At 39.7% G+C, this 26,937-nt stretch overlaps 1 protein-coding gene and 1 pseudogene across 1 annotated transcript; one reads left to right on the top strand and one right to left on the bottom strand.

Moving 5' to 3' along the window:
• LOC139316733 (acetylserotonin O-methyltransferase-like) overlaps nucleotides 1-26,937 on the bottom strand; it is a 170,005-nt pseudogene that overhangs the window by 3,808 nt on the left and 139,260 nt on the right.
• On the top strand, nucleotides 5,628-25,844 carry LOC139317258 (acetylserotonin O-methyltransferase-like). The gene is made up of 8 exons (XM_070944279.1): nucleotides 5,628-5,699; nucleotides 9,458-9,632; nucleotides 11,700-11,829; nucleotides 13,214-13,282; nucleotides 15,792-15,910; nucleotides 20,690-20,830; nucleotides 20,971-21,093; nucleotides 25,636-25,844. The coding sequence occupies exons 1-8, from the start codon at nucleotides 5,628-5,630 to the stop codon at nucleotides 25,842-25,844; spliced, it is 1,038 nt and encodes a 345-aa protein (XP_070800380.1).

The following is a 26,937-nucleotide window of genomic DNA, read 5'->3' as shown; positions in this document are numbered from 1 at the left end:
TCAACAATCTAGTGGAAAGACACTAAAGAAGATATTATATGGATTATAAATTTAAAGTTATTGATTTTTTCTATATAATGAAATACTTTTTTTTTTAGTAGGGTGGGTAGTAGATTAAAGATATTAAGAACTGTTGTGTATGGCAACTTTGTAGGAACGTGGGTGGAGATAGGTTAGTTTACAGATTGTTTAGTTTAAGAAAAGGGATGCTTAAGTGATATACTTATGGGATTGGAGCAAATGGATGGAGCTGAATAAATGCTAAATTAGGATTTATGGGGAAGGCTGCTTTGAAATGTTATATTAATATATACAAAAGATTAAATGTTAAAGCAGGATTTATTACAGTTTTAAAATGGAAGGCTGTTATGAAATGTTGTATTAATATACAGATATAAGTATGGGGAGGAGAAATAGGGCAGATTATTGTTAAATCGGGAGTTATAATAATATTATTATGTTAAATTAGAAGTTACTACGCAATGCTATAGTAAAATGATATTTTGAAATGTATGGTAGAAGGGGGAAGTAATAATATTAATAATATTATTAGTAAATAAGGGTCAGTATTTCGAGGAGGGAGTAAGGGGATGGTAAAATATTATATAATCTGTTATGAATTATGTTTTTTGTTGTGAGGAAGTCATGGGGGGATGGGTGGTGAGCGGGGGGTTAGGGAGGAGGGGGGGAGAAAAATGTGGGGAAAAAATTTTGTATTTGAAAACTTTTTCAATAAAAAAAAAATATTCCACTCTTTGGCTTTTTACAGAGGTTAAATAATTGAAGGCTAAAGTATATGTTCCAGTAAAAGTGATAATTGTTAAAGTGTCATTGTATTTTCTGAATAGACTTCTTTCAATCCACATTAATAGATTATTTACCTATTTTTGGATCGTCGCTGTTGTTGCTTGAAATTAGGAAGAATCAAGATGTTAATACAGAGTTCTCTGTGGGGCTACCTTTCACTAGAGCAGTGATGGCTAACCTTTTCTGGACTGAGTGCCCAAAGCGCGTGCACGCCCGAACCTCCAACATGCAATGCACATGTGTCCCCTGCACATGCATCCCGCCCCCGTACATGTATGCCCCCCTGGCACACCCCACGCCCCTGCGCATGCGTGCGCACCCCGGCGCATGCATCTTCGCGCTTGTGTGCATGGCTTCCCGCAGCACCTTGCCCCCTGTGCATGTGCACGTGCCCCCATGTGCCCTTCCCCCCGTGCATGCGCTGCAGAGACACGAAGACCAGCTGACCAGCAGGAGGCATGCATGAACCGATGAGGTGGTTCCGCCCCAGGCACCTGATGGACCCGGATAGGTTCCAGACAGAGCTTGGGCCATTTCCTGAGGCTCTGGCACACGGCTCGACTGAAGACCTAGTGGCCGCCTGGGATAGGGCGGCCGCTGGAGCTTTGGACCGGGTCGTGCCTTTGCGGCCTCTGACCCGGCGTCGATCTCACCTGGCTCCCTGGTTCACCGAGGAGCTGAGGGAGATGAAACGCCGGAAAAGACGCCTGGAGAGCAGTTGGAGGGCCAGACGTTCTGAATCTGACCGAACACTGGTAAGGTCTCATATTAAGACCTACCTGGTGGCAATAAAAGCGGCAAAGTGTAACTATTTTTCCGCTCTTATTGCGTCATCAGATAATCGCCCAGCCGCCCTGTTTAGGGTGACCCGCTCCCTGCTCCACCAGGAAGCGCGGGAGGACCCCTTGGAGGGTAGAGCTGAGGACTTTGTACAATATCTATATGACAAAATCGCTCAGATTCGGGAAAATTTGGACTCTGACTGGGTAGATTCGGGAGGGAGGATGGAGGCAAGTCTTGAGAATATTACCTGGGAAGAGTTTGATTCTGTGACTCCGGAAAACGTGGACAAGATACTGGGCAGACTGAGCGCGGCCACATGTTTATTGGACCCGTGTCCCTCCTGACTGGTGCTGGCCTCTCGGGAAGTTACACGAGGTTGGCTCCAGGGGATTATAAATGCTTCCTTGAGAGAGGGTGTCTTCCCTGCCGCCTTGAAGGAGGCGGTGGTGAGGCCTCTCCTCAAGAAGCCTTCCCTGGACCCAGCAGTGTTGGCTAATTACCGTCCAGTCTCCAACCTTCGCTTCGTTGCGAAGGTTGTTGAGCGTGTGGTAGCGCGACAGCTTCCTCAGTACTTGGACGAATCGGCTTATCTAGATCCGTTCCAGTCGGGCTTCAGGCCTGGATACAGCACGGAAATGGCATTGGTCACATTGGTAGATGATCTCTGGAGGGCCCGGGACAGGGGTTGCTCCTCTGTCCTGGTCCTATTAGACCTCTCAGTAGCTTTTGATACCATCGACCATGGTATCATGCTGCACCGGTTGGAAGGGTTAGGGGTGGGGGGCACCGTGTTGCGGTGGTTCTCCTCCTTTCTCTCTGATCGGTCGCAGTCTGTGTTGACAGGGGGGCAGAGGTCGACCCCGAGGCCCCTTGTATGTGGGGTGCCACAGGGGTCGGTTCTCTCACCCCTTCTGTTCAACATTTATGTGAAGCCGCTGGGTGAGATCATCCGTGGTTTTGGGGTGAAGTATCATCAGTATGCTGATGATACTCAGCTATACATCTCCACCCCGGACCACCCCAATGATGCCCTTAAAGTGATGTCCCAGTGCCTGGAGGCTGTACGGATCTGGATGGGGAGGAACAGACTCAGGCTCAATCCATCCAAGACCGAATGGCTGTGGTTTCCGACGTCCCGATATAGTCAATTGGTGCCATCACTGACTATTGGGGATGAGTCATTGCCCCCCACGGAGAGGGTTCGCAACTTAGGCGTCCTCTTGGACTCATGGCTGTCTTTAGAAGAACACTTGACGGCTGGCCGGGAGCTCTTTTTATCAGGTTCGCCTGATTCGCCAGTTGCGTCCCTTTCTGGATCGGGACTCATTAAATACGGTCACTCATGCCCTCGTCACTTCACGCCTGGACTACTGTAATGCTCTCTACATGGGGCTCCCCTTGAGGAGCACCCGGAGGCTCCAGCTGGTCCAGAATGCGGCCGCGCGGGTAGTTATGGGAGCAGCATGGCGCTCCCATGTGGCTCCCCTCCTGCGTGAGCTGCACTGGCTCCCTGTGGTCTTCCGGATGCGCTTCAAGGTCTTAGTTACCACCTTTAGAGCGCTCCATGGCTTAGGACCGGGGTACTTACGAGACCGCCTTCTGCCACCAATAGCCTCTCACCGCCCAGTACACTCCCATAGAGAGGGGCTTCTCAGGGTGCCGTCAGCCAAACAGTGTCGACTGGCGGCCCCCAGGGGGAGAGCCTTTTCTGTGAGGGCACCCACCATCTGGAACGAGCTCCCCCCGAGATACAGAAGATTCCGGATCTGCACACTTTCCGCCGTGCCCTCAAAACATTCTTGTTTCAGCAGGCCGGCCTGGCCTAACTTTCCCTTTATATTGCTTTTTGATTTTATTTTAAACTGGGATGTCTTGAATTATCTAGGACTAGAGTGTTTAGTATATTTTAATTGGTTTTTTATTAACGTTTGTATTACATGTATTTTTATCGTTCGCTGTTCACCGCCCTGAGTCCCTTAGGAATAGGGCATTATATAAATTTAATAAATAAATAAATAAATAAAATAAATAAATTCATGCACAGCAGAGCTGAACTGAACTGGGGTGACAGCTCGTGTGCCATCAGAGAGGGCGCTGTGTGCCACCTCTGCCACACCTGCCATAGTTTTGCCATCACGGCTCTAGAGCAATTGGTCCTTGAAACAAATTATGTTGCTTTCTGAAACTTGTAAAACTTATCTGTTCCACATCACCATTGGGATTGACAGGAATGTTAGCAAGGATTTAATTGCAGTTTTTAACTATAATCAGCCATTAATTTGCATTATTGTATATTACTGTAAATTACTATTTTATTTTCATCTTATACCAGCTAGGACTTTTACTTTTGTATGTTACTTAATCAATAGACAGAAGTGGGTTACAATTCCTATATAAAAGCAGGCATCCTGCTGGTATATCAATATGTCTATACATAAATGGAAACAGATAAAAACCCAGTATTGTCTTTAATATACAAGAAAAGCATTATTCCACTGATATTTCCGTGTTTATAAATAGCGTTGAGAATGTGAGAATGTTGAGAATGTCCATGTGAGAATGGACTATGTGTGCCAATGAGATAAAGCAGAAGGTGACTTTCTAAGGTTTTGCAATTGTTCTTCCAGAAATCTAGCTAGTTTCTTTCTAAAAAACACCAAGATCAGATAGTTGATAAGATGAGATCAGAAGATCCCATTTAATAATATATTCATTGTTTCCTACTGGAATGTAACAGTTCATTTTTCTAAGAAATAAGTTGTTACATATGGAAAGACCAGATACTTGAGTTTGCTCTTCTTGCTCTTCTATGTTATGCCACATAAGCTTTGTGCTTATGTTCACAAGAGAAGAAAGAGTCATTACAAAAAAAAAAAAAAAAATCAACCAACAAAGGCTGGAAATTATTTCCTTCAAATGAACAATAGAAAGAATATCAGAAATGATGCATCATAAGAAGGGTATCTATCTGGCTGATTTTGGACCTTGAGTTGGAGTGACATATTAGCAAAGGAAGGTAAAAGTCTGCTTTCTCATGTATAGAGTTCATTGTGCAATAACAAATCACTCCAAAGAAAATGGTTTTTGTGTGTTATCTGTATAAGCTATGTATCAAAGTCATAAATTCTTTCAAGGAGAAACTGAGAAGATTGCTATCTCCTCTTTTCACTTCCCATTTCCCCATCTCAAGGGGGAAAAATGTAGTAAATTGTTTTTGTCCCTTGCTTCAAAATCATTTAAAAAATGCATCCCATCCACTTCTGAAGGTAGGGAGTGTGCATATTTTAACCACAGTTTAACAAGCAACAGAGACTACAAAAGCATGTCTCTAGGAAGAAACTCCCAATTCTTCCCTGGAATTTGAAAGACAGAAGAGAAAGGTATGATAAATCAGTACGGTGACAATATGCTAAGTGGAGCAGGCAGAACTGAAAAGGGTCTATGGAAAATAGTAGTGTATTGGCATGGTTCATGTAGTTGATTGCCTTGGTCATTAATATGTTGTAATGGAACTGTTACTGGTGAGATTCATATTCAGTGAAGAAAGTTCAGTGGGTGACTTTGATTAATCTCCCTTTATTCACCAAAAGCTTACTGCATAGGGTGCTTCTGAGCAAAATAATTAGAGGGAGTGCTACTTCATTAAAACCTGTCACAGGTTGGGATGTTGAAGGTGCTCTCCCTATGTGAAATGTGGGGTTGTGGAGCAGGAAGAGCCAGGAGCCAATGATTTTCTGTTATGTCTCCACTCTCCATACCTGTGGAACAGATTCCCCTGGATATCTAGGTGGGGCTTCCCCTGCTGGTTTTTAAGAAGGTGGTCCAAATGGGCTGAAAAGTTGGAAGTTTAGTAGGTAAACGTTGTCAGATTATTTAGCTATTGTATAACTAGAGACACTGAAATGGCCTGATAAATTTATTATGTACTTTTTTGTGTTTGATACTGTAATCAATGGGAATTTCTTTAGATTGCAATGGTATAGAATATGAGTGAATGAAATAATTTTCTTCTCTGTTTGACAGAGAAGTGAAGAACAATGGCTTCACCAGAGGAAAAAGAAAATATTAAAATATTATTTCAGCATCAACATTCATTTATGGTTACAAAGGTAGGGTGAAAACAGTAAATATGGCATTAAGAGTCTTATGGATATGAAAAAAAAATCATGCAGTTTATGCTCCACTAAAATTATTTTACTTAAAGTACAAAAGCTTTTGCTGAACTTTCTGTATCAGTTTTTTCATTCTCATCAAAAGAAGATCATTCTTTTTTCTCATTCTGCTTTGGAAAGCTTTTTGTTTATTATTTATTTATTATTTATTAGAGCAGTTTATAAGGCTAACCAATTTGCAGTTGAAGGAAATCAGATTGGAACATGACAAATAAAGAGATTATGTTACATTTATTATAAAATCTCACAGTACTATACCACAGATTGTGTTTTAAAATTTGATGGTAAAAACTTTAATTTTGGGCAATGGCTTTTCTATTTTTCTGAACAAAAGAAATCTGTTCAGAGCCTGCAATAAACATTTTTCCTCTATCTTTTCTTTTTGGTGACCCACTACACCATTAGATTTAGTCCATAAAAACTCAGTTATGATTTTTTAAAGAAAGAAACATAGCTGCTAGATGAAAAAAGATGCTGTACCTGCCCTTTTACCTATTGCTCAACAGCTACAAGTAAAGCTGGTTGCCATAAATTGTCATGGTTCCTAGAACGTATCAGGGACTGAAGGATTAGGGAGCAATGGGCACCCATGGATGAAAGGTATGTCAAATCTAATCAGCAATCAGTAATTCAATTATTATCCAAATAGAGTAATGGTGTCTTCTGACCACAATTCTGTCAGTAGCTTCTATCACAACAGATCTTGTAGCTCTCTTTAGTGATTACTTGTGAGGAATTTTAAGAGGTCAAAGAATTGAGCTGTTTATTCCCTCTACTCTCTGCATTCACCTGGGAAGTCAAAAGGAATGGTGTCCTAATATTTTCTTGAACATGAATGCAGTTCTCTGTGTGATCTGGCACTAAAAAAAGAATACAGGTAATCCTTGAGTTATGAATGTAATGGAGCCTGACAATTACATTTGTAACCCAAGAATTCTTTGGAGTGAACCATCTCAAATAAACATGATCACTCCCTGCTTTTGCCCACACATTTGCTAATTGAACATGCAGGTTGTTAAGTGTACATGAGGTATTTCAGAAGCAGCTACCAGTTCAAACTGCCCCTTTATTGCTCCAAATTTCCTCAAACGCTCCCACATTTCTGGCAAGTCCCAGAGCAAAGTGATGACAAATACCCACACGTACCTCAAGCAGCTTCTGGCTACAAATATTCCAGCCCAGAGCTGTGTACACTAAGGCTGCATAGCAATAAATCCAGCAGGGCAAATCAAGGAGTTCAGGAAGCAAAGGATCAAGGTAATTAGTCAGGAAAGCCAGAAAGAATGCAAGTACTCTTGGAAAGTTCAAACATTGGCACTCAACACTTCAGGAACTCAGAGTTTGTTCCTGACAAATGCCCACAGCATCTCATCTTTAGCCTCATTCCCCAGGTGTTCATTGTGAAGATGGCAAGGCACTCTTTTCCCGAGTAGCCTGTTCAGTCTGTGCTGTTCTTGCCTTCTCTCCACTCTCTGTGCTCTTGGATCAGGAGGGGTAGTCCTTGATCATCGCCTGAGCTCTGTCTCTCATGTTCATCTTGCCCCTGTTCCTCCCTGTGTACAAGCTGTTCTAATCCTGAAATGCCTTGATCTGACTGGTCCTGCCTTTCCCCATTTTCCTCTGCAGCCAGCGAAGCCGCCCCCTCAAACTCTGTCAGCTCAGGTTCCAGCTCATCTTCCCCCCCAGGTTCAGGCTCCAATGGGGGCATGACACATCAGCTTGCAAATGCTTTTTGTGCCAAAACTGGAAGCTTCTAAGGGCTGTGATCTGGTGTGAGATTACAGCCCCCAGAAGATTCCAGTCTTGCTGCAAAAAGCTATTGATCTCACGTGATCTTGCACTACAGTACTTTAGGCCTATGTTCTGTATGAATGGAGCCCTGGACAAGATCTGCAGACAAAAGCTTTGCAAATGGAGGGAAGACTGGGAGATCAGTAGCATGAGATCTCGCATTACTGATCTTGTGTGATCTCATACTACTTTAGCCCTCTGTTCTCTGTGAATGCAAAGGAACTGATGGTTCACTAGATCGTTGCAAGCAATGGTGAAATCCAAATTTTTTTACTACCAGTTCTGTGGGCGTAGCTTGGTGGGCATGGTGTGGCTTGGTGGGCGTGGCAGGGGAAGAATACTGCAAAATCTCCATTCCCACCCCATCCAGAGGTGGTATTTGCCAGTTCTTCAAACCTCTCAAAATTTCCGGTTCTCTGAACTACTCAAAATTTCTGCTGCTGGTTCTCCAGAACCTGTCAGAACTTGCTCGATTTCACCCCTGGTTCAGGGGTGAAATCTAAAATTTTTTGCTACCGGTTCTGTGGACAGGGCTTAATTAGTGGGCGTGGCTTGTTGGTCAGGTGACTGGGTGGGCGTGACTTGTTGGTCAGGTGGGCGTGGCCAAGTCAACCTTACTTCTTTGCCCTTTTTTAACCTACAAAACACAACACAACACAACTGGCTCACCCACAATATAAAAGCAGTTGTGCTAGACCCAAAATGGCCCCTGCAACAAGCAGGAACCTCACACAGCCACAAAAAGCCCAGAAAACCAACTTTCACACTTTACACACACACAACACAACACAACACAACTGGCTCACCCACAATGTAAAAGCAGCTGTGCTAGACCCAAAATGGCCCCTGCAACAAGCAGGAACCTCACACAGCCACAAAAAGCCCAGAAAACCAACTTTCACACTTTACACACACACAAGACAACTGGCTAACCCACAGTGTAAAAGCAGCTGTGCTAGACCCAAAATGGCCCCGGCAACAAACAGGAACCTCACACAGCCACAAAAAGCCCAAAAAACCAACTTTCACACTTCACACACACAAAATTCCACATACAGCTTTGTGAGATTTTGTGTGTTTGTGTAGTTAGAGTGAAACACTACAGAAACACACTAAATCTCAGAAAGCTGCACAAATATTATTTTATTTTATTTTAATTTTAATTTTTATATAAAAGCAGCTAAATTTAAAACTTCCTAAACTTTAAATGGCTAGGTCTAAAAAAAGAACAACTAAAAAACCCCCCAATAAACTATTTTTTTAAAGCTCCCAAAGGGGGAAAAAACTTATCCAATTGAAGGGACAAGGCAGGTAGGCAGAGCTGCTCACCGATGAGCCGATCCGAACTGGGAGCATTTCACCCCTGCCCTGGTTGCAAGGTAAGTGAGTCTCCAGAGGCTCCAGGGGGGAGGGGGAATAGGCAGGGCAAACATTGCAGTGCCTCTGTGGTCACTCATAAGTGTGAACAGCTGCCATAGTGCTGCAATGTTCATAACTTTGGGACTGTGTCCCAAAGGGGGGGGGGATTATGACGTAACATCGGTCACTAACTTATGGTAACTTGAGGATTACCTGTATCCCAAATTACATAGGAAGCTGCACTTATGTTCAAGAGAGTCAGACTTCCTCTTGCAGATCTCCTAGATGAGCAAGTGGACATTACGAAGGGGCAGGACTGGAAAAGGCATGCATTCTCTATCCTGAAGAGGGCTTCTAGCTAAGAAAAAACACATCTAATTAAAACAGTCTCTCTTCCTTTGTAAATGTTTTATAATTATTGACTTTCACTCAGCCTTGTTCATAAGCTATTCAGATATTTTGGAGGAGACAAAATTAAATAATTAAAGGAAGATCATCCTTTCCCAAACTTTCTCCTGTTGGTACATCTCTCCATTTCTTTTCAGATAATATTTACTTCCTGTGAATTTGGAATATTTGACTTGCTGAGAGAGTCAGGTGAATCTCTCTCCTCTGTGATTATTGCTGAACGTTTAAACACCAGTCTCGCTGGAATGGAGATGCTGCTGAACTGTTGCGTAACTTTAAATCTTCTGAAAATGGAACGAAAGGACGACAGAGGTAACTAAGTTGGAATCAAAAGTGCCCCAAATTCTTTATAATTATTACATATTAATCTATACAGATGGCAAATCCTTTGGGATTGTTGTGTCACACACCCACTCCCCCCAAAAAAGAAACAATTGTCTCTCTCTCACTCCCCCCACAGCTGCCAATCTATGTTACTCTGAAGAGCAGCAGTAGATGGCAGCTCCAAGGCTGGGCCTGAAGTTGAGGCCCGGGCCAAGAGCTCGACTTCAGCCCTTAGCCTCATTGCTACTCAAAATTCTGTTCCCCAGGATGCGCAAGCCTGATGCTTCTTATCCTCAGGCTTACTTTCCAGCAGTATTTTTTGTTTTGTTTTTTGCAGACAGGCTGCTGCGGGTTGCACGAGGCCTTCATTTGTAAGCAACTTTGGTCACTGCATGTGCATGGCCTGTTCAACCTCCAAACACCGTAGAAAATCACATCCTGTTCTCACATAGGTTTTGGAGGGTTTGGATGCCTTGCAAAAACAACTCCTGTGCAATTTCTAGACACTGAGCAAAAGCACACCCCATTTGCATGCAGATTTTACAGCCAAGGCTGTTCTGTCCCCGTACCCCACACGCACCCCCACAGACGGCCCGGAGTTAATAAGCCACACGACAAAACTCTTTGAAGATAAAGCTGGCAGCAACCCAGTGGCTAGCTGCCAATTCAGACTTTACTCACACAAAACAAAGATTAGACTGCCAGCATTCCGATAAAACAGGCAGAGTGTCAACAATACAAGGATTAATCCAAATGCAGTCCGATAAAGCAGGCAAAGTCAAGTAACACAGAGATCATGGAGTATTTCCAGTTTTTGCTCGTCAAAAACTGAACCGGCCACCACATCCACATTTATACCCTGTGGGGTGTGGTCCAGTGACTCAGCTAATCTCTGGCACGCCTTCCCTTCTGCTGTGCACGCTTCTCCCTGCGCCTCTGTCGCGGGTCCAGCCAGCACTTATCTTCTTCATCGCTGTCCACCTGTGGCTGCGGGGATGTGCTTGGCTCTGAGCCTATCGTTTGGCCTTCGGTGTCCTCCGGAGGCATTGCCCGAGAGGAGGATCCTGGAGAGGGAGGCCTTGCCAACTTCTCTCCCTCACTCTCAGAGTCTGCATCTGTCGATAGTCCAGGCTCAGGCAACGGAGCCACAACAAGGGCATGCTTTCAAGAATACATGTTGCCAGAAACTGGTGAATGCTGGCGTGTCACATAAAATGTTGTAGCCTGTCACTTTTACACATGTGGTTTACTATAACCAGTCTATACCATTCAATTCATATCCATACTATGCCGAACTGTGTTTCAAGCACTTTATTTCCTCCAATGGTTATTTTAGATAGAAGTTTTGAGTTAGTTTTTTTCAGCCTTCATTAATTTATTCTAAACGTGCTTCATTGTTTCTACATAGCGATTTAGTTTTGTCCACAAATTTATTCTGTTATATATAGTTACAAGTCTCAATAATCCATTTGTACTAGTTAAGAATGACCTGGCCTTTATGATGTCCTATTATTGTTTTTTAAAAGTGTGGTACTTTAAGATATTTTTGAGATTTTATGATAGAAAGCATGATTGAAGTGATTTGAAACATTTTGGGTGATTGATTACATGCCATAAATCATTGAAGACCACAAACAGATTTTCTTCAGGGAGAAAATCTGCAAATTTTCCAATGTCCATTACCCATTGACACTGTAACTGAGTCCATCCATCTTGCTGCTGGTCATCTTCTCTTTCCTTCCACCTTTCCCAGCATTAGAGTCTTCTAATAATGTGTCCAAAGTAGTAAAATTTAAGCCTGATCATTTGATCTTTAAGTGAAAATTCTGGGTTGGTTTGTTCAATGATCAATTTGTTTTCTTGGCTGTCTATAATATTCTCAGATGTATTCGCCAACACCAACATTCAGAAGCATTAACAATCATGTTTAATAACCCATTGTATTTGTTTTTATTCAAAATATAAGAAATAGTATATTGAATAATATAGTTTTAAATTTTCTTTTTTGTGTTAGCAATAATCTTAATACTCCTTTCTGTTTCCCTTCATTTTAAGGTCTTTATGAAAATACAGAATTTGCCAATCTCTACCTGGCAAAATCAAGTCCAAAGTCTCAATATTATACCCTGAAGTTCTTCTCTGATATTGTCTACCCAGGAATGAAATACTTGCCTGATGCAGTGAGGTAGGAAGATTAATTAGTTTTTAAAAAACAAATATCACACAAAAGCATATAGATAAAAACAATTTGCTCTTTTTCAAAATCAATTTTTTCTCTTCCCATGCTACTTAATGTGTCATTGTCATATTTTAGTTGTTACAATATGTAGAGACATCATTGTCATTCAGCATAAGTATACTATGTCTTTTCTATTGTTCTTTGCAAATTAAAGAAATCCATCTTTAGGAAATGAAACAATGAAACTCCTCTCATCATTCATCTCCACTCCAGTCTTCATGTTCTTCTAGTTTTTGCATTCCTTTAAAAAGAATTGTCCAATTACTTTAATCATATTCGAACACAACCACAAAATAGCATTTTTCATTATCCTGCATTCTCAAGATTACTTTTAAAAGATTTAAGACTTAAAACATAAACTGAAATAACTCACCATGGAACAACTCACCATGGGAAAATTCAACACTGTATTAATCGTTTCATTCAGTTATTTTTATTATTAGTGACAACTTTTTTGTCAAAATTATTGTAACTCTTGTATTTCTGGATTGACTTTTCCTATTTTATTATTATTGGCCATGGTTCGATCAAAATTAATGTAACTTTTGTATTTGTTGAATTGCCCCACAGTGAGTTGCCTGAGGTCACTTGGCCGCAGTGAGTTGGCCATGGCGAGTTGTCCCATTCTGTGGTTTGATGCAGTTTGGCTTTCTAAATTAATGTGAAAAAGCACATCTTTACTTATCTAAAAAGCTGATTAAAATTGCCTGAAATCATTTGGGTTTTTCAATTTGTTTTGATGCAGAGATTCAGTTAAACTCTGAATCAGAGTTCCTCAGAGTACCTCCTTGGGGGAAGAGCCTTGTGAAGCCCTTGTGTACCAATCTAAACTTTAAGATCAGAGATTGGCTTTATTTCAAGAAACAGTAAAAAGTGAAAATAAGAGTACCTTTTTTTCTCTTGAACAAACTTTTAAATCAATTTAGTAGAAATAATCCTTTGAAAAATATTATTCACTGAAAGATAAAACAATAAGGATAAAGAATAAAAAAAGAATGCTGTCTTGAATAAAATATTTTTTCCATTTTGAATATTATATAGGTATAGGTACTCTTTTTAAAAAAATAAATGAAACTGATTTCTGATTAGATGTGTATTGGATTGTACTGTACTGCAAAAGTAACTTCTGTTTAGCTGTTTATAGGATTGCATTGCAAAATATTTCAGCTTCAAGTGATAAACCATTTAGAGACTAAGCCATTTGAAATGACTTTTGAAAATAATACAGGGACCTGCATAATATACTCAGTATTTGATGATGGGGGAAAAAGAATGTGATAGTTACTTAACTTGTGCTGCCTAACCATTTGCTTCTAAAATATCTTTTCAGGGAAGGAAAGAATCAGATTTCATCAATAACTGGGGTTTCCTCAAACAATGTATTTGAGGCTTTTTACCGGTAAATCTAATATTTCTCAATGTTTTATTTTCCAAAGAATGGGCAATCAATACATATGTCTATCAAATCTTCCTTGTCCAACTTTGTGAAAAATGATTAACACTACCAATGATTTCTTTTTGTTTTCGTCTTCTCTCTTCAACCTCTTTGTGATGTAACTTGGGTACTATAACTGTCTAAGAATTCCTTTGTAATGTGGACATATGGGATCTGAAGCTAGAGATACATATAAGTATGAAAAACTAGAAGCCCCAAGAAGCTGTCTGATTTTTCCAGTTTGGTGTCACCTCTTGCCTTAGGATAGTGGTTTGGTAGTTCTTGCTGGCACTATCTGACTTCCAAAGGGTTTCTTACTGTTGTTCTAATGCCTGTATGCAAGATAGATATGTCTGCCACATTTCATGTTTTCTCTCTGATGACTTACAAGTTAAAATAATTTATTTATTTATTTATTGAATTTATATTGCTGCCTATTTGCACATGGCGACTCAAGGTGGCTTACAGAATATAAAACCTCATTCAAAACAATGACATGAATAAAAATATATATAATATAATATATGATGATATATGATATGATACGATATATACGATATATATGATATGATATAATATAATAACCCCCTAACACAGCCCCCCCCCCCAGTGACAGCACATCAGACAAGCCATTTAATGGGCTCCATCCTGCATTGGGTTCCCCATGCCCGCTGGCAGAACCAGGTCTTCGGTGCCTTCCAGAGTGGGGGCCATTCTAATCTCTGGGGTAATGATGTTCCAGAGAGAGGAAGCCACCATGGAGAAGGGCCTTCCTCTGGATCCCACCAGGTGTATCTCCCTAGGGGATGGGACCTGCAACATTCCCTGCCTTCCCGCTCTGATGGGTTGGGTAGATGTGAGCAAGAGAACAGTCCCTCAAATAATCTGGTCATAAACCATGAAGAACTCTAAAGGTGACAACCAACACCTTGAATTGCACCTGGAAGCAAATCAGCAGCCAACATAAGACTTATCAAAAGAAAAAAAAATAAACATTATTCTTGCTACCCAATGTCCTCTGGAAAGGAGTGCCCAATACATTTAAATAAATAAATAATAACATTAAAACTCTAAACATCTGTCTTACTGTGCAACCAATCATAAAACAGAAGTAAAATATTTAGTCCAAATTTCTCCATAGCACAAATTCTATGTGCATAAATAAAGGTTTCCTGAAGCAAATGAATCTGTTTCACTTTCCTGGATGTTTCTAGCTTCTTGAAGATTTCCAGAATTCAGAGACTGCTGGAAATAATTAAATATTGTTTTCCAGTCTCTCTCTGTTCTTCTTTCCCCAATTCCTTTTTAATGAAAACATTTTTTTTCTATATCAATATGAGACTGGGCTAATCTGACCCTGTAGGTCAGGGGTCCCCAACCCCCAGTCCATGGCAGCAACCAAGCCAGCAATCAAGCCGTGCAAACAAGTGAAGCCCCATCTGCAGGATGCAGGCAGCATGCAAAACCATGTCCCCTCCAGTCTGTGGAAAAACATTTCTTCATGGAACTAGTCCCTGGTGCCCAAAAGGTTGGGGGTCACTGCTGTAGTTGACATCTCTTACTCCCAGGGATGTGGATTATAAGAAAGTGTGAAATCTGTGTGCAAGCATCATTTCATGACACAGTCTAACTGGTTTTTAATCTGAACATGTGAAATCTGCAATGAGAGCTAGCATAGAGACTGCTTTTGTTTTTGGTAGTCTAGTGAAATAGAATTGATTTCCCTTATCACATATTACCAAGTTAATATCAAAAAAGTTAATATCAAATATTAATTTTTTGAAGTTGATGTAGAACATCAAGGCTCTATAATCTTTGGATTCTTCTTAGTAAATTACAGATTACATTGGTATAGAGGTGCTCTTTTGTTGTGGAGGTTAATAAATCAATAAACCGTGAACCTCTATCTCTATGAAACTCTACTTAAACAAATGAGCCTCTGAAGCAGGCTACAGCACATGTTTTTATTTACACAATAAAAACATAATAATATATATACAATTAATAAACATCACTAAATTACTATTATAAATTATACTGTCAGCTATCTATCTATATACATATCTATTCTCTCTAAGCTATGCTATCTATGAATATTCTTCCTCAGAAGAAATATCACAATATACCACAGAACTGCTCTTCTAACGGACTTCCAAACTGCTCACAGCTATATAAATGGAAGATCCTTGAAGACAATATAATACTAGACAGATCAAACTGAACAGCAAGGTGAAGAGCAAACTGAATACCAAAATGAAGAGCAAGGGTTTCTGTTAAGAATCTCCTTTTTTACTGTTAACTGTGACAGTTAGGGGAGGGCCCTGGAGATTCAAACATATTAGCTGCCCTCTGATTGGCCCACGCATCTGTACATTCCAAAAGCCATTAATAGGCACAGCTATAGAAAAATAACTTTTCTCTAACATCTTTTCTATATAAAAAAATAAGTTTATTGTGTAAATTTGAATTCTAGGTCAGAAGAAAACATCAAAGCCATCTTCAGGTGTATGAATGAGGCTTGGAGTTTGCATGGAAGAGAAGTACTGACTGCATTTGATCTTTCTGAATTTGAATTCATTTATGATATAGGTGGTAAGTATCTCAAATTCTTAGATATTTTGTTTGATTATTAATTTGTCTTTCTATCATTTGAAGATTTGGAAGGGTGGGTAGGTTCTCTGGCCTTTTACATTATTTCACAAACACTATGTCTTCAGAGATTAAAAGTCTACTTTGCCAAATCTGTTTTCAGAGCTTTTCTGTCTTAAAAAGATTTACTAACAATTATTGGCAACTTTAAGTTTTGAAGGCCTTAACTAAGCATTATTCCTGTATGCCTCCCCCCTCCCCCCTCCCCCGTTTCCCCCCCTCTTGCCTGGATTGATATTATCAAAGCGTATGAATGTGGAAAAACATAACAAAAATCTGAAGTCTGGATCAAAGTTTGCTAAGGATAGAAAGCGATACAGAATTGCATTTGCACTGGTAATGCCTTGAGGATGCAGAATGCACTGTTTAAAGGCCTGATATTGGACCACTGGTCTTTGGGTGCCTATTCACACATATAATTAGGGTTGCCAGGTCTGCTTCCATAAAATAGTGGACAAGTGGGGGGGGGTTTAAGTAGTAAAAAAATAAAAAAAAATTACAATTAAATTATATATTTTCTTACAAACATTTTAACATGTATTAAAATAATCACTTCAAAACTTTACTTAAAATTTAAAACATCAAATATATTATAATAATATGTAAAATATTAAATTACATTTTACTTTGCTGTTGTGTGTATTTTTTATTTGACTGCGCAGTTTTGATCAATTCTTTGTGTTTAAGGAATAATTCTTTAATTTCAGTACAACGTTGAGAAATATTAAAAAATATACAAAATTCACTTCGAACTGATACAAGCAGTCGGTTACGTTCGTCAGTCCGCAAATTTTCCATGACGCTGAAAATTCGTTCAACGTTTGCATTTGATACCGGAATTGATGCACAATACTGGAACAGTTTCAGTAAACTCGGAGCTGGCTCTTTCTTGAACGTCCACTTATCAAGGGATGAATCGCCCTGCAGATGAACATAAACTTCTTCTAAGGCAGAAATTTCATCGAAGAGAGTGTTGGGTAGAAGTTCTTCTCGCCATGGTGATAATAACCAGATGTTCATCATTTCTTCTAAAGTTGGAGGATTATTGCGATCAATTAGATTGAAACAACTTAGCATCTCATATACTGAATCAGTGAAATTATACCACTTTTCTAGGTACGCAATGGCTCTTTGATACACGTTGATGGCTTCTTTCTTGAACTTTTGCATGGCATTCTCAGGCAAATGTTTTTTACGTAAGGCAAATAAAACTTTCATTCCAAAAAACTGCTCATCGTATTTTTTTTTGCAAAGAATCATGCAGCTTACACATGATAATGTGAAGATCACATGCAAGAATTTTCTTGCTTTCCAGCTTCAGTAGGGTGTCTTGCATTATTGACATGAAGAAGTGCGTGAAATATAAATACAATTCTGAAATTGTTGGTTCATCGTCCTTTGCAAGTTCATTTGCCTGATCCGAAATAAGGTTCCAGATAACCTTATGGCACTCATCAGATCCAAGAGAAATAAAATACGATTTTAGAGGTATCCAGTTTAAAAGAAGTCTTTCGACCGCTTTAAAGAAACTTAACCAACGTGTTGGAATGTGGCGCAAAACTTCATGGAATTCTGACTCGCAAAACTCAAAAAACGATTTCAACTCTTCTCATTTCTTCGCAGAATTCGAAAATTCGGCAAAAACCTTCAGCACTACATTTTCGATATCAAAAGATAACTGCTTTAATGCATTTTTTTGCGCTGTTGTGTAAAATGTGATTATTGCAATGAGCATTCGATCTTTGTCTCATTCTAATTTATGAAAAAAAAGATAAAATGCGATTCTCCTATCCTTATTCTCTTAGACTGTACAGCTTTAGATTACGTACCATTTCATCATAAAGCTTTTGAATAAAAAAAATGTCCACTATTTTGTGAAAAAAAAATAGTGAACATAATGTGAAAAAAGTAGACTGTCCGCTCAAATAGTGAACACCTGGCAACCCTACATATAATGCATTTATGTGCACAGTATGTTAATGTAATATTACTAGACACTGTCAATCGCCAGTACATTCGTTGTAAAGATCAAGTGCTTTGGCTGACCCTCATCCTTGGATACTCAAACGTGAAGCACAGAATTACCATAACTGTATGGGAGTTTTTGTATAGCCTTCCCATTACATTATTTATTCCCATATACTGGACAACAATTGCTGATTATCACCAAAAAGTTATTTTTTATTTTAGGTAAGTCAATTTGCTTGGGAGAATGCTAATGTAATTTAAGAGGATAAAAAAAGATTAGCTTTAAGAAAGTTAATCTTGTATGGGGCTGCAAGCAGTGGCAGCAGGATGGATTAATTTTAAATGTGCTCAGATTTCATTGGGTCCACTGAAAAAAGACCGTTTAGGTATCTATGAAAAGAAGGCACAGGAAAAGGAAAGAGAAATAATAGCTAATAGGATAGATTTTTGGAAAAATGGAACATCTAGCCCATTGAAAAAGACTAAAGAGAAGCATTTTACAAAAATGAAGGAAAGTATTTAGATAATATATTTATTAGATTATATCTTGTATTTCTGTTTATTGCTTTATGGAAACTAGAAAGCAGACTTTGATGTTGGAAGTAACAGAGATAGCTGAAGAATCTTAAAACAGAAAAACCAAAAAACTGTTTGAAGTACAGATTTTAAAATTTTATTTTATATACCGTATTTTTGGGAATAAAAAAGAGAGTGAAAATCTGGGTGCATTTTATACTCCGAATGTAGCCCTGCTCAGCTTCTCAAGTGAGGCTGAAAAAAGCATCAGAAAAGAAGCTTCAAAAAAGAAGCCCTCAAATAGAGCTTCAGAAAAGAAGCCCTCAAACAGAGCTTCAGAGGCTTTTTTTCTGAAGCTGTTTTAGAGGCTTTCAGAGGCAGAAAAAAAAAGGCAAAAAAAAAAAAAAAAAAAAAAGCAAGGCACAGAGTTCACAACCAAGGAACCTGTTGCTAAAATTCACCTCTCCGAACAGCTGATTGGGGGTATTTCAGGAGGCCGATCCACCTGCCAATCAGCTTTTTTCTTATTTTCCTTCCCAAAAACTAAGGTGTGTTTTATAGCTACCTTTGAGTGAGGGGGTCCTGCCGGCTGCTTTGAAAGAAGCGGTTGTGAGGCCCCACCTCAAGAAGCCCGCTCTGGATCCGGCTGTTTTGGCTAACTATCGTCCAGTCTCCAACCTTCGCTTCGTTGCGAAGGTTGTTGAGAGTGTGGTAGCGCAACAGCTTCCCCGGTACCTGGATGAAGCTGGCCTGGGCACAGCACGGAAACGGCATTGGTTGCATCGGTGGATGATCTCTGGAGGGCCCGGGATAGGGGTTGCTCCTCTATCCTGGTCCTGTTAGACCTCTCAGCGGCTTTTGATACCATCGACCATGGTATCATGTTGCACCGGTTGGCGGGGTTGGGAGTGGGGGGCACCGTTCTGCGGTGGTTCTCCTCCTACCTCTCTGACCGGTTGCAATCTGTGTTGATGGGGGGGCAGCGGTCGACCCCGAGGCACCTTGCTTGTGGGGTGCCACAAGGGTCGGTCCTCTCGGCTCTTCTGTTCAACATTTATGTAAAGCCGCTGGGTGAGATCATCCGTGGCTTCGGGGTGGAGTTCCATCAGTACGCTGATGACACCCAGCTGTACATATCCACCCCAGGCCACCCCAACGATGCCCTTGAAGTGATGTCCCAGTGCCTGGAGGCCGTGCGGGCCTGGATGGGGAGAAACAGGCTCCGACTCAACCCCTCCAAGACCGAGTGGCTGTGGCTTCCAGCGTCCCGATATAGCCAGCTGACGCCATCGCTGGCTATTGGGGGTGAATCACTCGCCCCCACGGAGAGGGCACGTAACTTGGGCGTCCTCCTGGACGCACGGCTGTCTTTAGAAGATCATTTGATGGCCGTGGCCAGGGGGGCTTTTTATCAGGTTCGCCTGATACGCCAGTTGCGTCCCTTTCTAGATCGGGACTCTCTACGCACAGTCACTCAGGCACTAGTCACTTCCCACCTGGACTACTGCAACGCTCTCTACATGGGGCTCCCCCTGGGGTGCACCCGGAGGCTCCAGCTGGTCCAGAACGCGGCCGCGCGGGGGATTATGGGGGCAACGAGGTGCTCCCATGTGACACCTCTCCTGAGCGAGCTGCACTGGCTTCCGGTGGTCTTCCGGGTGCGCTTCAAGGTGTTGGTGACCACCTTTAAAGCGCTCCATGGCTTAGGGCCGGGGTACTTACGAGACCGCCTTCTGCCACCAATAGCCTCCCACTGGCCAGTACGCCCGCACAGAGTGGGCCTCCTCAGGGTGCCGTCCGCCAGACAATGTCGGCTGGCGACCCCCAGGGGGAGAGCCTTCTCTGTGACAGCGCCCACCCTCTGGAACAACCTTCCCCCAGAGTTACGTACAATAACAGATCTCCGGATTTTTCGTCGGGCCCTGAAAACCTATTTATTTCAACTAGCTGGGCTGGCTTGAGTTAAATTTTAAATTGATTTTAAATTGGGTTATTTTAATTTACGGCCAAATTATTTAATTATTTTAATACTGTTTTTAAATTTTGTATGCTCTGTTTTTACCTTGGCTGTGCACCACCCTGAGTCCTATTTGGAGAAGGGCGGTATAGAAATTTAATTAATAAATAAATAAATAAATAAATAAATAAATAAATAAATAAATAAATAAATATACTCCGGTGCGTTTTATACTCTGAAAAATACAGTAGTTTTTTTAAAAAAAATTGTCCTTTTTCAAGGAAGCTGTGGTGCCTTATCTAAGGAACTGATTGCAATCTATCCAAATTGTACTGTGACACTTTTTGACCTCCCTGAAGTAGTGGAAACATCAAAGAAGTATCATGGCTTCTCAGAAGCATCGCGGATTACTTTGCATGGAGGTAAACTGGAGTTTATTCTAGGATTTCTGCCAATGTCAGAACATTATGAGCTTATTTTACTTTAAATGGTAGATAGGGAGACCAAAGTATTCTTCCAGGATGATAATATTTGTAAATATTTCTTAATTATTTCATTTCAGGTGATTTTTTTAAAGATCCAATTCCTGAAGCAGATTTGTACATTTTTGCCAGGATCCTGTTTGACTGGAATGATGAAAAGTGTCTGCAGTTGCTAAACAAAGTGTTTAATGTCTGTAAGCCTGGTATGTACCTATGTTGCTGTATTTATGGAAACTGCCAACTATGGCAGAGGAGCCAATCCTCTATACTTTTGTATACTATTTTGTATACTTATACTGAGAGAACAAGGGAATTTAGAAATGAACCACTGGCTCATAGGTTAGTGCCACCAAGAGAACTTTGGATTTCTAGACCATAGTTTGCATTACCTTCATGAAGGGCTTCTGGAAGGGATGGGCTGTACTTCACAAAAACTGGGAAGAATGTTTTTGGTAAACAACTGGCTCAACATATCAGGAGAGCTTTAAAGTGAACTACAAATGAGGGGAGGGGGTTTTGATCAATCTTTAGGATCTCTAGGACAATCTTTAGGATCTTTGAGACTTAATTCCAAACATAAACCTCAACATAACCAATCACATAATGAAGTAGAGAGTAATGGGAAGGTTACAAGTTACAAAGCAGGAGATATAAGAAATGTATGCAAGATCAGCCATAAAGGACTCAAATGCCTATATACTAATGCTCAAAGTTTAGGGAACAAGCAGAGTGAACTTGAAGTTCTAGTACATGATATTATTAGTACATGCATGTAAAAGTTCATTTTATCTCTAACGAAATGTACAAAACCAAGGATGAAAACCTTCTAGAATGCATATGGGTAAAAGGAAAAAAGAATGACATTGCTATAGGCATATACTACAGGCCACCCAACCAAGCAGAGGAAATAGATGAGCTTTTTACTAACCAATTAAGAAACGTATATAGGAAACACACCACAGGGAGACTTTAACTATACTGATATTAACTGGGAAACAAACTCTAAAGCAAGTGGGAGTTTGAAGAGATTCCTAACCAACCTAGCCAACAACTTTGTGATTCAAAAGATAGAGGAGGGAACTAGAGGAAAAACTATACTGGACCTAATTCTTACTAACAGAATAAGTGATAGAGGGGGTTGATGTTGCCAGAACTTTGGGTGAGATCGACCAGATAATATTAGAATTTAATATAAGGCAAACACAAGCAATAAAACATAATCCAATCAGTGTCTTAAACTTTAAAAGAGTTTATTTGTTTAAAACAAACTCAGAGGGAGCCTAGGACAGATTCCCTAGTTCAAAATCTTAAAGGGAAAAACAACTCAAGGAACTTGGGAAACTCTGAAAACTATGATCATAAAAGCCCATGTCAGCACAATACCACTGAAAAATAAAACAAGAAATCCAAGAAGAAGCCAGTATGTTGCACAAATATCTCCTTTATAAACTGAAAGACAAAAAGGATAAATACAAAAAATGGAAAGAGGGACACATGACTAAGGCAGAATACCAGCACATAGCCTGAATCTACAAAAATGAAGTCAGGAAACTAAGGCGCAGAATGTACTAAGACTTGCAACAAATGTCACAGATAATAATAAAAAACTTTCTTTCAACATACAAATAATAAGATGATTAAGGGCCTGGAGACCAAAACATATGAAGAATGGAATTGGGTATTGTTAGTCCAGAAAAAAGAAGAACCAGAAGTGACATGATAGCAATATTCCAGTATTTGAGGGGCTGCCACAAAGAAGAGGGTGTCAACTTATTTTTCAAAGGACCAGAAGGCAAGACAAGAAACAAAGGATGGAAACTAATCAAGGAGAGAAGCAACCTGGAATTAAAGAGAAACTTCCTATCAGTGAGAACAATTAATAAGTGGAAGAGTTTGCCTTCAGGTGTTGTAGATACTTCACAGTGGTGGGTTGCTACCAGTTCGCCCTGGTTCGCTTTGAAGGTGATGTAGGGTCTGGTTAGCAGAGATGTCATGAAGGCTTTTATCTTTGATCAGTTTTCCCTTGAGAACTGATTTCGCACACTAACATCTGTTTATTATGGTTGTGATAGCCATACTTCCAGTCAATTTGTAAATTTATCAGAGTGGCTTATGGCGGTCTGTCATTTTTGGACACACTCACTAGCTTGGCTGAAAGGCACAATGGCTCAATAGGTCTCTTTTTCCCCAGTCCCGATGATTTGAGGAAGGGGAAAGAATGGTAGCTACACTTCCTTGCCAGTGGTGGGTTTCAAAAATTTTTACTACCCCGTTCTGTGGGTGTGGCTTGGTGGGCGTGGCTTGGTGGCCATGACTTGGTAGGCGTGGCAGGAGAAGGATACTGTAAAATCTCCATTCCCATCCCACTCCAGGGGAAGGTTACTGCAAAATCCCCATTTCCTCCCAATTAGCTGGGATTCGGGAAGCAGATAATTGATGGGGCCAGTCAGAGGTGGTATTTACCAGTTTTCCCGAACTACCCAAAATTTCCGCTACCAGTTCTCCAGAACTGGTCAGAACCTGCTGAAACCCACTTCTGTTCCTTGCACTCTGTAGAGTTGGCATAGGAACCTATGAGTATACATGTTTTCTGCATAGGAGAAGTCACCCTAGGGGAAATCTGATGTGCGAGAAGGAGAAGGAGATTATTTGTTTTAATTGGTTTTAAATTTTATAAATTCATGTGTTTTAATGTGGCTGTACACCACCCTGAGTCCCCTGGGAGAAGGGCGGTATAGAAATCCAATAAACTCTAAACACACTCTAAACTCTTTACTGTAGTTATAGTGCAAGGAGGTGTCCCAAGTGTGCTGGATAGCTTTTCTCCCTGCTAGGCAGAACTCTATGGCATTCATGATTTCTACAATGTCCTGGTTGCATCTCTCTGTTTTTCATCATTCACTTGTTTGTACATTAGAGATAGACCTTTTTTTTAAAAAAATATTTTATTAATTACATTTCTTAGTGCTTAATAAACATTGTGTTGTCTGGGTATTTAATTTGCTTAACAATACAGATTCCATTCTTACTCTCCACCCCCTTTTTTTCCAATCACTGGTAAAATAAGTTCCATGTTTGATAATATTCTGTGTCTTCTTTCCTAGTATTTTCTTAATTATCTCTTTATCTTGCAATGTTTCTTCATCTTTCGAATACTGTGTGAAGATAATCCTTTTGTTGTTGTTAGTTGCAAAGTCATGTCCGACCCATCATGACTCCAAGGACTATGTTCCTCCAGGCCTTCCTGTCCTCTACCATCCTCTGGAGTCCATTTAAGCTCACGCCTATTGCTTCAGTGACTCCATCCAGCCACCTCATTCTCTGTTGTCCCACTCTTCTTTTGCCCTCAATCTTTCCCAGGATTAGGCTCTTCTCCAGTGAGTCCTTCCTTCTCATTAGGTGGCCAATGTATTTGAGTTTCGAAGAAAATCCTAGCTGCTGTTAAAATATGTAATACTAAATATATACTTTTATTATCAAATTTTTCCAATATCATCTCTAATAAAAACAGTTCAGGTTTAAAATCTACATGTTTCCCTATTATCTTTTCTAGACATGTATGTTTGCCCAAAACTTTTTTTTGTTTTAGCACAAGTCCACCACATATGATGAATGTGCCCATCTTTTGATTACATTTCCAACATTTGCTAGACATACTTTTAAACATTTTAGCTAACCTAGCAGGTGGTAAATGCCATCTATAAAACATTTTATATAAATTTAAATATAAATTTATATATAAAGAGAAATAGTGGGAGAAGCTGTAACCAGCAAAAGGTAGTGTAAGATGGGATGAAGAATTAGATCCAGTATCAGGACTCGATGGTATCCACCAATTGACTTGGGAAGATGCCTGATATGAGAGAAATAATGTTAAAAGAAAGAAAAATAAAACTGTTGCAGAATATTTGCATGATATCATTCCCCCCCAAAAAAGTGACAGATTTTTTTTTGCATGGAAAAGCGTTCTATATTGTATGAAGCAAGAAACCTTTTCTCTCCAACTTACTTTACATGGAGCAATTTGGCATCTGTGTATTTTAATTCATGATATAATCTGTACCATATCCAGGTATGCCAGGACTTCTCACTGTATTTCCCCTTTTATGAAATGTAGAACATCATCTGTCTTGCTTTCCCTACCTTGAATTTCTTTGGATTAAGAATACTATATACAAGCTGCATTTTTTTTTCCAGTGAAGGAAATCACAGGATGAAGAAGAGCATCCCAACACATTCATCTATTGAAAAACTTAACTTAGATCTTGAAGAAATTGTCCACGGCTTGTTTTCTAGGGGGGGTGTTCTCTTTGAATAGGGAATGCACATGGCAGCTAGACTAGGAGGAGCATCTTCTCAGTCAAAGAAATTGCAAGATAGCTGACAATATGGAAGGGAAGAGAGAAGATTGTGGGAGTGGGCAGAGCTTTAGGGGGTGTATATCTTCATAAGTGTCTGCAAAAATGAGGATACACCTACAGTGACTTCATGGCTGCCTTAGGATACTGTATAAATCATATCCAGCATGCAAAGGTACCTTATAAAGTGGCCTTACTCTATATAACTTAATGCCACTCTAGTTAAACTTAGGTCATTTACATGATTGATCTTAGTAGTCAAGTAGTTATGCTGTTGTAATTGTAATATAGTCACATCTGAAGTATTATTATTATTATTATTATTATTATTATTATTATTATTATTATTCCTAAACTATATATTATATATTAACTATATCTTGACAGGTGGTGGAGTATTAATTGTGGAACCAACATTAGATAAAGACAAGACTCTGCCTTTTCCTATTGCCATGTACTCCCTCATAGTGCTGCTTAATACTGAAGGAAAAGTACGGACCCCATCAGAGTATCATTCATTCCTCAGCTCAGCTGGCTTCAAAGATATACAGCTAAAGAAAGGAAATCTATTTGATGTCATTTTGGCCAGAAAATAATGTTGCTAAAGTTGCTTCATGCCTGCCAAGTGTTGAAAGAAAATTATTTCAATGTACTGTACAATATCTCCTGACTTTGATTATAAGTGATATGACTGTATAATCTCACCTTGCCTGAAGTTATCAAAGTACAATTGGAGATCCCTGTCTTAGATGATATATCTGGAAGTTCATATATATCTATATCTATATCTATATCTATATCTATATCTATATCTATATCTATATCTATATCTATATCTATATCTATATCTATATCTATATCTATATCTATCTATCTATCTATCTATCTATCTATCTATCTATCTATCTATCTATCTATCTATCTATCTATCATCTATCTATCTATCATTACTAAGTATATACTTAACAAAGTTTTGTTAGAATTTGGATTTGGAAAAGAAACAGCAAAAAAAGGCTATGCACTCTATTATTATCTTAATTTCCAAGTTTTTAGAGACAGCTAAAACTGAATTTATGGTCTAAATGCTGGTTAAAACTATTTGTGTCTAACCATGAAATAAGTCAATTTATATTGCACCACAAAGAATGTGTGAATGTATATTATTTTTTCAAAACAAGTTTCAAGATTGTTTAGTGTCTTTAAATTAAAACAAAGTAAAGCATGGTGTTGGTACACAAAAGAATAATAACCACTCTTTTGTAGTCCCTCTGGATCTTCTAGAGAAGATGCTGCTAATAGAAAGGAGCTTCAGTAACCAACGGAAGTGCTTCTAAAGTAAATATCCCTTTTATCCATATCAGCACCTGACATTGGATCTTGATTTCATGTCACTTTGTCTTTTGCTTCTTGTTCAGGTTAGGGTCTGATATCTGCAGCTCCTTTGAAAAAATATTAAAAGGTGACAGGACAGTTTGAATCTTGGTGTAACCGAAAGAAATGAGAATGGAGTAAGCTAGCTCCACTGTGTCCTTTCAATGGGTTTCTGACAAATTGAAGGGTCATGATGCAGCATTTTTTCTTTTCCTCTATAACTCTCTTAATCTACACTCAATAATAACCTCTCTCTCAGTAAAATCTCCTTAGGAATCTATGGCCTTCAAACTGGAGAATTTACTGTATTGACTACTG

This window comes from Pituophis catenifer, unplaced genomic scaffold (genome assembly GCF_029215685.1).
Source record: "Pituophis catenifer annectens isolate HBS135680 unplaced genomic scaffold, rPitCat1.0.hap2 SCAF_4, whole genome shotgun sequence".
Taxonomy (NCBI): Eukaryota; Metazoa; Chordata; class Lepidosauria; order Squamata; family Colubridae; genus Pituophis; species Pituophis catenifer.
Note: the sequence above shows the minus strand (reverse complement) of the source record. Positions and strands in the feature narration are given on the sequence as shown.

Bases quoted from the DNA above. Each gene is read 5' to 3' on its own strand.
- LOC139317258 (XM_070944279.1), top strand. From the start codon at position 5,628: ATGGCTTCACCAGAGGAAAAAGAAAATATTAAAATATTATTTCAGCAT. The intron at 11,830-13,213 runs GTAGGAAGATTA...ATATCTTTTCAG, and splicing joins TACTTGCCTGATGCAGTGAG to GGAAGGAAAGAATCAGATTT. The intron at 20,831-20,970 runs GTAAACTGGAGT...ATTTCATTTCAG, and splicing joins GCGGATTACTTTGCATGGAG to GTGATTTTTTTAAAGATCCA.